At 54.5% G+C, this 12,843-nt stretch overlaps 1 protein-coding gene across 6 annotated transcripts in view; it reads right to left on the reverse strand.

Moving 5' to 3' along the window:
* The window catches only part of WDR7 (WD repeat domain 7), a 46,523-nt gene that overhangs the window by 30,631 nt on the left and 3,049 nt on the right, over window positions 1–12,843 (reverse strand). For 5 of the 6 annotated variants that reach the window (XM_059847769.1, XM_059847768.1, XM_059847766.1 and 2 more), the window contains exons 2-15: window positions 10,798–10,966; window positions 10,037–10,143; window positions 9,539–9,617; window positions 9,227–9,401; window positions 8,578–8,654; window positions 8,196–8,315; window positions 7,724–7,869; window positions 7,235–7,337; window positions 6,990–7,131; window positions 6,460–6,708; window positions 4,371–4,591; window positions 3,680–3,875; window positions 2,848–3,062; window positions 14–777 (exon numbers count right to left, since the gene is read on the reverse strand). In XM_059847769.1, coding sequence (XP_059703752.1) covers window positions 14–777; window positions 2,848–3,062; window positions 3,680–3,875; window positions 4,371–4,591; window positions 6,460–6,708; window positions 6,990–7,131; window positions 7,235–7,337; window positions 7,724–7,869; window positions 8,196–8,315; window positions 8,578–8,654; window positions 9,227–9,401; window positions 9,539–9,617; window positions 10,037–10,143; window positions 10,798–10,953 — 2,750 coding nt within the window. In that variant the 5' untranslated portion in view covers window positions 10,954–10,966. The remainder of the gene's footprint in view (window positions 1–13; window positions 778–2,847; window positions 3,063–3,679; window positions 3,876–4,370; window positions 4,592–6,459; window positions 6,709–6,989; window positions 7,132–7,234; window positions 7,338–7,723; window positions 7,870–8,195; window positions 8,316–8,577; window positions 8,655–9,226; window positions 9,402–9,538; window positions 9,618–10,036; window positions 10,144–10,797; window positions 10,967–12,843) is intronic. The other variant, XM_059847767.1, reaches the window with a different exon arrangement.

The raw sequence follows: 12,843 nt of genomic DNA on the forward strand, positions 1-12,843 counted from the left end.
AGCCACGCCCTACCTGCTGGGGCCTTTCTTCATGTGCTCCCCGATGAAGGTGGCGTTGGTCATGCTCATCAGCGTGTTGGCCAGGGAGATGACAGACAGCAGGTGCTGCGTGGTGACGGCCCGGGACACGCCGTAGGTGCCCTTGCCCGGGCCCTCGGTCACCGACATCTTCCTGCCCAGCTGCTCCAGGGCCGCCCCGCCCACGGGCTGGTTGTAGCCGGGCAGCATCAGGGACATGTGGCCGCCCCGCGACAGGAGGCCGAAGGACACGGAGCAGTGCGGCTTCAGCATGCCCAGGCGATCCAGGCACAGCTCGTCCAGCACCGAGTTGAGGCCCCAGGCGTGCAGGCAGGACATGAAGAGCTTGGCCGTGTCCATGGTCAGGTTGTACTCCAGCAGAGTCAGCGGTTTGGATTTGCTGGAGCGATACTCCGGGTCGCCGTCTTCTCTCCTCTGCCTCACGGCCTCCTCATCCTCGTCTTCGTCGTCCAGCAGGTGCTCCTTGATGTTCTCCTTGATGGTCTCCTTGACCTGCTGGAAGAGCACGGCCGCCCGCTTGCCGGCGAGGAAGGAGCCGCCCTTGTCGGCGCCGCCGGGCGCCTTCTGCAGGTTCTCGGGGGACACCAGGGCGGCGCTGGGCCGCGAGGCCTCCTCGGTCAGCAGCTGGATGATCAGCGCCTCCACGTCGAAGAACAGCACGTGGATGTCTGGGTCTGTCAGGTTCGTCTTGATGGCCTGAACCATCAGGGAGTTGTGGGAGTATTTCGGTAAATTCCCCTGGAGACCAGAGAGCAAAGGAAACTGACAGTAGGGAAGCTGTGGGTGAGCCCACAAACCACAGAAATTCCATTTCCAGCTGTTTATAGATAAACGAAGCTCTCCAGGTGAGACACAAGATCACACTTCCTTCTCCTGAGCCCTGTGAGAGCGTAGTTAGATTCCAATGAACAGCAAAAATGTTATTAAGCTTAAAACACATTGAATATTTCATATTTGGGGGGTGAACTATGGAATCGATACATGGCATTGGGAAAGCAGCTGCTCAGATTCACCCGGACCTGCAATTGGTCACTCCCCTTCAGTCCATCTTCTTCCTCCCAAGGGGGGAAAAGGGAGGAGGCAGGGAATGAAGGTGCTGAAGAATGTCAGAAAGGAGACTGGAAACCAGAACATTAACATCAGCTTTGAAGCATTACTCTCCCTAACCCCTTCATTGCCAGCACCCTCACTGCATGAGGAGCCCACACATAAAACCCTGCAGGTACAAATGCAACATTCCCAGTTCTGCCTGGATCCAGCAGGAGCAGCAGCAGAAACCCTGAGCAGACATTTCTGTATGGAAACAGGCTGGTGGTGCTCTGAGGAGTGTTCCCACCACGGGAGATTTCTCTCCCAAGAGAAGGAGACAGCAGAAGGCAAAGAAAGGGATGCAGGGAGAAGCTGGGAACGGAGCTCTGCTGCTCTCTGCTGGATGAGCTGTGCCAGGGGAGCTCTGGGCTGGATATCGGGAACAGCTCCTCATGGAACGGGATAGTCCAAAGCCAGGGCAGGGCTGTGGTCCCCAACCCTGGGGGGAATTAAAGCTGTGTGCATGTGGCACTTGGGGACACGGGCTGTCCAAAGCCAGGGCAGGGCTGTGGTCCCCATCCCTGGGGGAATTAAAGCCGTGTGCATGTGGCACTTGGGGACAGGGGCTGTCCAAACCCAGGGCAGGGCTGTGGTCCCCATCCTGGGGGAATTAAAGCCGTGTGCATGTGGCACTTGGGGACACGGGATACTCCAAAGCCAGGGCAGGGCTGTGGTCCCCATCCCTGGGGGAATTAAAGCTGTGTGCATGTGGCACTTGGGGACACGGGATACTCCATACCCAGGGCAGGGCTGTGGTCCCCATCCCGGGGGGAATTAAAGCCGTGTGCATGTCACACTTGGGGACACGGGCTGTCCAAACCCAGGGCAGGGCTGTGGTCCCCATCCCTGGGGGAATTAAAGCCGTGTGCATGTGGCACTTGGGGACAGGGGCTGTCCAAACCCAGGGCAGGGCTGTGGTCCCCATCCCTGGGGGAATTAAAGCCGTGTGCATGTGGCACTTGGGGACAGGGGCTGTCCAAACCCAGGGCAGGGCTGTGGTCCCCATCCCTGGGGGAATTAAAGCCGTGTGCGTGTCACACTTGGGGACACGGGCTGTCCAAACCCAGGGCAGGGCTGTGGTCCCCATCCCGGGGGAATTAAAACCATGTTCATGTGGCACTTGGGGACACGGGCTATCCAAAGCCAGGGCAGGGCTGTGGTCCCCATCCCGGGGGAATTAAAGCCATGTTCATGTGGCACTTGGGGACATGGGATACTCCATACCCAGGGCAGGGCTGTGGTCCCCATCCCGGGGGGAATTAAAGCCGTGTGCGTGTCACACTTGGGGACACGGGCTGTCCAAACCCAGGGCAGGGCTGTGGTCCCCATCCCTGGGGGAATTAAAGCCGTGTGCATGTGGCACTTGGGGACACGGGATAGTCCAAACCCAGGGCAGGGCTGTGGTCCCCATCCCTGGGGGAATTAAAGCCATGTGCATGTCACACTTGGGGACACGGGACAGTGCTGGCCTTGGCAGTGCTGGGGAATGCTCAGATTTATTTGAGAGGGTTTTTCCAGCCTAAAGCACTGCATGAGCCCAGACTGTGTAACTCAGCCTGCATAAAAGCAGAGAGTAGGACTCACACTGAGTGGTATCACGGACAGCAACATAAACTGGGGAAGAAGCACAAACATGCTTCATGGTTTTGGAGAGCTCTGGTTACTAGGACAGAAACTTCCCACATTTCATTTCCTTCTGGGAAATCACAGCACACCCACCTTGTCTGAGGCCTCGGAGGCCAGCAGGTTGGTGGCCAGGGTCTGCAGCTTCTGGTGGGCCACGTTCTTGAGGGCGGCCAGGCTGCGGCGGGTCATGGCCTGCTTCAGGTTGACGGCGGGGTGGCTGAGCGCGTCCACGGCCGCCGGCACGGCCTCGTCGCAGGCGCTCAGGATCTCCACGGCCGTGATGCCCATCACGCAGCGGTCCAGAGCCCCTGGAATGGGGACAGGGACAGCTCAACATCCCCCCTGGCAGGGGGCAGGGACACCTGGCTGTGACACGTAACTCCTGTGCTTTAGCTGGGCTCTGAACCAGCACTCCTGGGGAGATCTCTCGTCTCCGTCCTACCCCATTGCTCCTACATCCCTCTGACAGCACTAGGAGCAGATCCACATGTCTACCCACGAGAAAGGGGTTGGCCAAGATGTCCGAGCTCACCGGTGTCCATGGCAGGGGGCAGGGACACCTGGGTGTGACACGTAACTCCTGTGCTTTAGCTGGGCCCTGAAGCACTCCTGGGGAGATCTCTCGTCTCCATCCTACCCCGTTGCTCCTACATCCCTCTGACAGCACTAGGAGCAGATCCACATGTCTATCCATGAGAAAGGGGTTGGCCAAGATGGCCGAGCTCACCGGTGTCCATGGCAGGGGGCAGGGACACCTGGGTGTGACACGTAACTCCTGGGCTTTAGCTGGGCTCTGAACCAGCACTCCTGGGGAGATCTCTCGTCTCCGTCCTACCCCGTTGCTCCTACATCCCTCTGACAGCACTAGGAGCAGATCCACATGTCTATCCATGAGAAAGGGGTTGGCCAAGATGGCCGAGCTCACCGGTGTCCATCTGCCAGACGTACACGGAGCCGTCGGAGCAGCCCACCACCAGGTAGTCATCGGCTGGCCTCCACTTGATCACCTGGATGGGGAACAGGTGGCGGGATGCCAGCATGATGCACTTCTTCTCCCTCAGGCTCAGCAGGCCCACGGAGTGATCGCTGGCGACAGAGCAAACGCAGTGCTGGACTCGGGCCTGAGGAAGGGAAAAGAGAAAAAGCTTCATCACAATGCAGAGGTGGTATTTTAAAAACAGTAAAAGCCCGCTGACCAAAAGCCTCTTTAATGCACAAAACTCAGGCACCCACACTGATGTTCAAACTCACTGGGAACAGAATTCCCTCAGCAGAAATTCCCTTTAATCCATCCTTTGCACATCACCAAGAGAAAATGGGTATTAAACCCCATTTTGCTAAGCAAACCCCAGAGTTTTCAATCAATGGCACTTTGTTCATTAAATTCTATTTATTGTCCCTAAACCCTGGTTTTAATAGGTTTAATAAAGCCTCTACTTTCAACCCTTTATAGAATTAAAACATGGTGGAAGAAAGCACAAATAACAGAATAATCAAGCTCTGCTTTGCGAAGCTCTTGCAAGAGTTGGCTCAGTGATACATCCCCAGCATTCCTCGTTGCATTCCCGTTCTCAAGGAGCACTGAGGTGCTGCAAGGGTTATCCTGGAGAACTCACACTGCAATTTTCTGGTGGAACCAGCAGCTGGGTGATCTCTCCTCCGTGGACACAGAAGATATGTTTCATCTCTCCCGAGAAGATATCCCAGATGATGACGGAGAAATCCACCCCTCCTGAGATGAGGTACCTCTGGTCGTAGCGGGAGGACACCTGGTGAGGGTACAGCAGACACGTGACCTTGTTCCGGTGGCCTCGGAGCGTGCGGTGGGGGGGCCAGCCTGGCCAGGGGAGCACGGCAAAAAGCACAGGAAAAGAGAGGGAAAACAGAAATTCAATAAACAACTGGTTCCCAAGGGCTTGTTCTGCACTCAGACCCCAAACTATAAAGATAATGTTACGTGAACCCACAACCCACCACAGGGTTCCCACCAGGAACCCTGGCAGGTCACCCAGCACTGCAGTGAGATGCAGCACAGGAGATGCTCCCTTGCCTTATCTTTGCTCCTGCATCTCAAAACCCCTGCAGAAACACCCACACTGACCTCCCTGCAGCTGCAGGGACTGCCAGCACAGAAGGGTGAAGCAGATTTCTGGGCTTCCTGCTGCTCCCCCTGCAGCAGCTGCACGATGGCAGCAGGTCTGTGGGGTTTGTGCATTCCCCGGTGCAGGCCGTACCTCGGCGCAGCGTGTGCTCCCCCTGCAGCAGCTGCACGATGGCAGCAGGTCTGCGGGGTTTGTGCATTCCCCCCGTGCAGGCCGTACCTCGGCGCAGCGTGTGCTCCCCCTGCAGCAGCTGCACGATGGCAGCAGGTCTGCGGGGTTTGTGCATTCCCCGGTGCAGGCCGTACCTCGGCGCAGCGTGTGCTCCCCCTGCAGCAGCTGCACGATGGCAGCAGCTCTGCGGGGTTTGTGCATTCCCGCAGTGCAGGCCGTACCTCGGCGCAGCGTGTGCTCCCCCTGCAGCAGCTGCACGATGGCAGCAGGTCTATGGGTTTGTGCATTCCCCGGTGCAGGCCGTACCTCGGCGCAGCGTGTGCTCCCCCTGCAGCAGCTGCACGATGGCAGCAGCTCTGTGGGGTTTGTGCATTCCCCCCGTGCAGGCCGTACCTCGGCGCAGCGTGTGCTCCCCCTGCAGCAGCTGCACGATGGCAGCAGGTCTGTGGGTTTGTGCATTCCCCGGTGCAGGCCGTACCTCGGCGCAGCGTGTGCTCCCCCTGCAGCAGCTGCACGATGGCAGCAGGTCTGCGGGGTTTGTGCATTCCCCCCGTGCAGGCCGTACCTCGGCGCAGCGTGTGCTCCCCCTGCAGCAGCTGCACGATGGCAGCAGGTCTGTGGGTTTGTGCATTCCCCCCGTGCAGGCCGTACCTCGGCGCAGCGTGTGCTCCCCCTGCAGCAGCTGCATGATGGCAGCAGGTCTGTGGGTTTGTGCATTCCCCCGGTGCAGGCCGTACCTCGGCGCAGCGTGTGCTCCCCCTGCAGCAGCTGCACGATGGCAGCAGGTCTGTGGGTTTGTGCATTCCCCCCGTGCAGGCCGTACCTCGGCGCAGCGTGTGCTCCCCCTGCAGCAGCTGCACGATGGCAGCAGGTCTGTGGGTTTGTGCATTCCCCCGGTGCAGGCCGTACCTCGGCGCAGCGTGTGCTCCCCCTGCAGCAGCTGCACGATGGCAGCAGGTCTGTGGGTTTGTGCATTCCCCCCGTGCAGGCCGTACCTCGGCGCAGCGTGTGCTCCCCCTGCAGCAGCTGCACGATGGCAGCAGGTCTGTGGGGTTTGTGCATTCCCCCCGTGCAGGCCGTACCTCGGCGCAGCGTGTGCTCCCCCTGCAGCAGCTGCACGATGGCAGCAGGTCTGCGGGGTTTGTGCATTCCCCCCGTGCAGGCCGTACCTCGGCGCAGCGTGTGCTCCCCCTGCAGCAGCTGCACGATGGCAGCAGGTCTGTGGGGTTTGTGCATTCCCCCCGTGCAGGCCGTACCTCGGCGCAGCGTGTGCTCCCCCTGCAGCAGCTGCACGATGGCAGCAGGTCTGCGGGGTTCGTGCATTCCCCCGGTGCAGGCCGTACCTCGGCGCAGCGTGTGCTCCCCCTGCAGCAGCTGCACGATGGCAGCAGGTCTGTGGAGTTTGTGCATTCCCCCCCCGTGCAGGCCGTACCTCGGCGCAGCGTGTGCTCCCCCTGCAGCAGCTGCACGATGGCGGTCTGCGTGGCGGGCACGATGACGATGCTGCCGTCCTCGCGGCCGCACACCAGCCGCCCGTGGGCCGGCATGTAGACGCTGGCGGTGACGCGCAGCGGCTCGCTGGCGTTGGCCACCATGCTCAGCTGGTCGATGATCCCCGCGGGCCGCGGGCTCAGCTGGTCAAAGGCCTCCTGCAGGGACCTGGACGTGGTGGCTTGCAGGCCTGGGAAGGGAGGGGAAATGCCAGGGCTGAGCTGCAAGGTGCTGGGAGCTGCAATGGGATAGTGAAGGTCTCCCCTGCCCACTGTGGCATTCCCTACTGGGAATGAAGCCACTACAAGAACAATGCTAATTAAGATTTTGAGCAGATCTGTTACCTCTGCAAGGAGGTAACAATTAAAGCCCAGCTTTGTGATCTGTGGGAGAGCCAGCAGGCTTCATCCAGCAGGCTTCATCCAGCACAAAGGCAGGGAAAGCACCGAGATCTGGCTGTTCATGAGGTACCTTTTGCACCCTCCTGCTGCTCAAGGCTGTCGGGCACGCTCCAAATGCACAGCCTCCCTGAGGAGTCCCCTTGGATTAAGAGCCTGTAGGAGAACTCTCTCTGGCCACAGAAGAAGCGAGTCACTGGAGGACATATCAGGAGCTGTTTGAAAAATAAGGAACAGGCTCAGACCAGGCGCTCAGCTCCGAGCTTCCTTCCTTTCAAAGCAGGACCAAACCTAACACGGGCCCCTAAAAAGAAGTACCTGTTTCTCTGCCCTGTCCAACACGCTGTACAGCAAAGGTGGGATCAGGTTCTCCACTGCCTTCCCCACATCCCTGCGGAACGAATCGCTGGCTGGGAGGCAGCTGGGGGTAGGAACAGAGAAAGGAGATAATGTGTTTATAATAATAACAACGTTCCTTGCATTTAAAGAGTGATTCCTACTGCAGGACATGGCTGCTGCTCCCATGCTCTGATGACGTGAGGGTAAGGAAGGAGTTCCCACATGATTTTTGTGGGATATCCAAGATAAAACACTGTCTCTACCCAGAACAAACACATCTGCACACCATGAAGATGTCAGAAAGAACGTCTTGGATTTTATTCCTGCCGTTTTTAACCTCTTTGATGCCAAATTTTGAATTAATTTTATAGCTTTATATTTACATGTCTTCCCTTACTGGACAGTAGCTCTTCAATAAACTCAAATCAATCAAAAATTAAACAAAGGAGGTATTTTTCTGTTGAGTACCTGGCTGGTAATTTATAGATGAAACTCTGTCCATCCTCTGTCCATACAATCACTTTATCAGCTGCCACAAAGTCCCCACCAGTCCAGGTCTGCTCGTTCTCACTGGGCACTGAACATAAGAGGGAATAATCTCCAGCATCAAAGACCTGAGAGGAAACAAAGTCTGTGGTTATTAACCAATTAATTAAATATTAGAATGCCCAGGCAGCAGCTGGTTTTGGGTTCAGCATCACAGAACCATGGAATGGTTTGGGTTGTTAGAGACCTTAAGGGCCATCTTGCTCCAAACCTCACCACGGGCAGAGATTTAGATGAAACATCTAGAAATACAATAAACACACGTATATTTACACTAAATTCATGCATATTTCAATGCAGAGGCACACTGAAGAGACTTGGAGCACCTGCCCCTGGGTGTTTGATGTGGTCCAGTGGGGGTTCCTGAGGGAGCAGGCCCAGGGCTGTGCCTTACCCTCCAGTACTTGGAGCACACGACGAGGAGCGAGCGCTGCGTGAAGGCGCAGAAGGAAATGCTCTGGCAGTTCTCGCAGTAGATGGGCTTGGACTCCTCCTCAAACACCGGCGTGGTGTCCTGCAGCAGACACAACCAGCCCTCAGCGCCCAGGACATGCCAAATAACAGGCAGCTGGACAGAATCCCATAGAATGAATATCCCTAATAACTGCACGGTCTGCTCAGCCAAATATTAGCCCCAATCACTACACGGTACAAATGAAAAACTGAGTTGGAAAACTGGACATAATCCTACACTTCATTTGGAAGTTGGTCAGAATATCAGGACCAGAACCCTCCATCCCACCAGAAGTGCCACTAACCCAGCAGCCTGTGCCTACCTGCATCCGACTGACCTCTGAGGTGATGATCCAGACCTTCAGGATGCCAGTCACGGACACAGCCACGACAGTGTCCTCTGGGAAACACAAAATGAGCCTGAGGCACACAGAGCTCCTCACCTGGGCACAGCTGAGCATAAATGAAACCCTGATCCAAGCATTCCCGGAGCATGTGCTTCCAGATGGAATGGTTATTTGTGAAGATGGAACAAGGAATAAGTGAAAGGCACTAGCAGGAAACCCTTCATAGCAGAGCTCATTTCCAGCTGTCCCAGCAATTTATTTGTTCTGGGGATAAGAGCTGAGCTTTCCCACCCCAGGATTTTGGGAATGCCCAGCTTACAACTGTTGCTGAGCCTTAACTCAAGAGAGAGGTCCTTCAGTCAGGATTTTCTCCTCAGTGTTCCCCACACCTCTCAGGAATTCCACTCTCCACAACAGGGCCACCCCACAAGACACTCGTCTGCCAGAAATTAAAGCCCACCAAATTAACACAGTGAGCAGAACCAACCCAGTCTGTGCCCAGGTGACACTGCAGCTGATCCAGCTGATGCAGGATTCCCAGGGAAGCAGTGCCCAAGGCCAGGCTGGACAGTGCCTGGAGCAGCCCGGGACAGGGGCAGGTGTCCCTGCCACAAGAAACAATCACCTTGTGTCCTGTTGGAGCGGATGATGGCCATGGAGCTGATCCAGTCAGGAGAGATCTTGGATATCAGCGAGTAAAGAACCTCAAGGCTGGTTGCATCCACCACCAGAATTTCAGGGTAATGCCCATGGCACAGGAGTCTCCCTTCGCGCTGCGTGCCGACCGTGAACTGGTAGAACTGCAGAGATGGGGGAACACAGATCAGAATCCCTGCAGGGCAGGCATGAAACCATCCTGGCCCTGAGGTGTGTTTCCCAAACCCACTCTGCTGCCTGCAGAGGACACCTCCCTCCCTGCCACTGCTCCCACACTCACCTGGATGCCTGTGTGTGCACAGGCCAGCTTGGTGAACTCAATGCATCTCCCATCGTTCACATCCCACAGGCACATCTCCCTGAAACACAGGGAGAACACCACATGGAAAACAGGCCAGGCTTCCAGCACGTCAAACCCTTCACACTGCGGGGAACTTCCCCTCAACCACTTATTAGGGATCAGGTCAGCTGTATTTAGGGAAACTCAAAATCAACTGGACTTTCGAGTCCTCCTAAATCCACACAACCTCCTGTTCCCTGTGAGGATAAATTACAGAACCTGCAGAATTCAAATGAGCAGCCATTACCCCCTTCTACCTGCTTCTACCACTTAACTGCTGCTCTCTGATTAATAAATCAAACCAATCAAAAAATAAAATGTACTCGCTGAGGAATTTTCTCATGAGGATAAAAATCAAACACAATGTTGAATATATGGATAAACTGGGCACAAATTCCCATTATTGCACTAAATAATAATAAACACTTAGAAACTCACCCACTCTCTGATGCACTCACTATATATTGCTTTTCACTGGAAGCTGAGGCCTTGGATAAACAAGTAACTGAGGCTGTATGACCAAAGAGCAGAGCTCTGGGATTGATCTGGGAGCAGGGAAAGAAAACAGGGAGTCAAAAATCACACAAATGACCAGAATATCCATATCCCAGCTTTCTACTTCATATGTTATACGTGCATTAATATTTGCACACACAGTTACTTAACACAGCAGTGGATGGATCACCTTGGAAGATTTTCTACTTCACACAAGAATAAGAATTTGGGAGGAAAATGCATTTTGCAAACTCCTCCCAATATTTACAAATCAGGAGCTGAATTTGGCTCAATTCAATTTAAATTGAGTTTGGCCAAATATAAAAGATTGTGTTGCACATTAAGAGATTTTCCCATAAATCCATAAATAAGGGGAGACCTCAGAGCCCCTTCCAGTGCCAAAAGGGGCTCTAAGGGAGCTGGAGAGGGACTTGGGACAGGGAATGGAGTGCCAGGAAAAGGGGGAATGGCTTCCCACTGCCAGATGGGATATTGGGAAGGAACTCCTTTTCACAACACAATATTAAGCAGCTCAACTAGAAAACAACTGGTTTGGATCAGCTCCAGGAAACTGGCATGAGTTAAAAAAGGTGCTGCTCCTGTAGGAAGCCCAAGAGCCAGAACCCCTCTTTGTGAGGTGTAAGCGCTGTGGGCAGGGCGGAGCAGAGGGAGGACAGGCCGAGGGGGCATTGTGCCTCCATTACCTGCAGGTCAGGAGCCAGGTCCCAGAGGCAGATCTGCCCGTCGTGGCAGCCGGTGACGATGACAGAGCCATCCACGAGCAGCAGGGAGGACACGCAGTGCGTGGGGGCGCGCCGGCCCCACAGCACGATGGGCAGCACCAGGCTGTTCCCGGCCATGGCCGCCGTGCGCCTGCAACCCCAACAGCGCACAACGTCAGCCGCGTCCCGGGATGCTCCTTCCCTCACATTTCCTGCTCTTTTCCTCTCAGGTTTCCCGCTCTTTTCCTCTCAGGCTTCCCGCTCTTTTCCCCTCAGGTTTCCTGCTCTTTTCCTCTCAGGTTTCCCGCTCTTTTCCCCTCAGGTTTCCTGCTCTTTTCCCCTCATGTTTTTGCCATCTTTTCCCCTCATGTTTCCCACCCTTTTCCCCTTATATTTCCTGCTCTTTTCCCCTCACGTTTCCCACCCTTTCCCCCTCATGTTTTTCTATCTTTCCTCCTCATGCTTCCTGCTTTTTTCCCCTGTTTCCTGCTCTTTTCCCCTCAGGTTTCCCACTCCTTTCCCCTCATGCTCCCTGCCCTTTTCCCCTCATGTTTCCTGCTCTTTTCCCCTCATGTTTTTGCCATCTTCTCCCCTCATGTTTCCCATCCTTTAACCCTCATGTTTTTCTGTGTTTTCCCCTCACATTTCCTGCTCTTTTTCCCTCATGTTTTTCCCATCTTTTGCTCTCGTGTTTCCTACCCTTTTTTATTCACGTTTTGCCCTCTTTTCCCCCCTCACGTTTCTATTCTTTTTTACCTCGTTTTCCCCTTCATGTTTCATCTTGTCCTCTCTTGTCTCTGCCATTCTGTCCCCGTGTGTTTCCCACCCTTTCCCCCTTATATTTCCTGCTCTTTTCCCCTCAGGTTTTTGCCATCTTTTCCCTCACGTTTCCTGCTCTTTTCCCCTCAGGTTTTTGCCATCTTTCCCCTCACATTTCCTGCTCTTTTTCCCTCACGTTTTGCCATCTTTCCCCTCATGTTTCCCGCTCTTTTCCCTCATGTTTTTGCCATCTTTCCCCTCACATTTCCTGCTCTTTCCCCTCATGTTTCTGCCATCTTGTCCCCTCCCGTCCCTGCCACTCTGCCCCCTCATGGTTCCCACCATTTTCCCCTCACATTTGGGACATCCCAGGATGCAGCAGATGGGGAGCAGCAGACGGACAGACAGACATGACCCCCCAGGTATGAGGCAATGGTGCTGTTTATTTACATTATGGGGGACGGGGGAAGGCTGCAGTCTCTCAAAATCCAAAATATTATCCTTCAAACCAAGAGTAAAAGGTGAGGGCCGAACAGCACATCCCTGTGCACACAAGGATTTTTGCCCAAACCTCTCTTTTTAGAGTAATTTTGAAGTTACAAATGTTTTAAGCCCTGAGGCTGAAGCGGTTTTTATACCCCTGATGTTGTTATGCCCCTGCTACACAGACATTCATGCTGGAATATGGAATATCCTGCCTTAGGTGAAATCAGCCTTGTATAATCCACTGACAAACTGGATGCTGGCCACTCTCCAGCAGGAAATGGGTCCAGCACTATCCTTACAGCAACGTTTTGGATATTCTGAACATATTGACACAAAAAACACTGTGGAATTTCACTTGTCCCCGGGCCAAAACGGTCTCAAAGACTGGGAATAGAAACTCAAGTTGTGGCAATAAAACCCACTTGAATTTGCACAAGATTTAAACCCCACAACAACCCTCTGTTTGTGGTAGCAACATTCCCAGCTTGCCCAGCACTTCCATGCTTTTAGAACTGAGGTTTTCTTATCGGTGAAAAGGTCGTGTTAAATTAATAACCAAACACTCCTTGTGGATTATCTTGTGGAGGTTTCTGCTCGGAACTCACCCCAGCTCAAAGCAGAGCTCTGATTTAGAGGAGCATGAGCACACCAAAACAGGCAGGATTTGTGGAAGAACTATTTTAAAGCATGTGTGGTTTTGTGGGGTTTTTAATAGCTATATACACGGGGTTTTCACAGCACTTCAGAGGGAATAAATCTGAATTATGACAGAAAAATAAAGGT

Source organism: Haemorhous mexicanus, chromosome 5, assembly GCF_027477595.1.
Source record: "Haemorhous mexicanus isolate bHaeMex1 chromosome 5, bHaeMex1.pri, whole genome shotgun sequence".
Lineage (NCBI taxonomy): Eukaryota > Metazoa > Chordata > Aves > Passeriformes > Fringillidae > Haemorhous > Haemorhous mexicanus.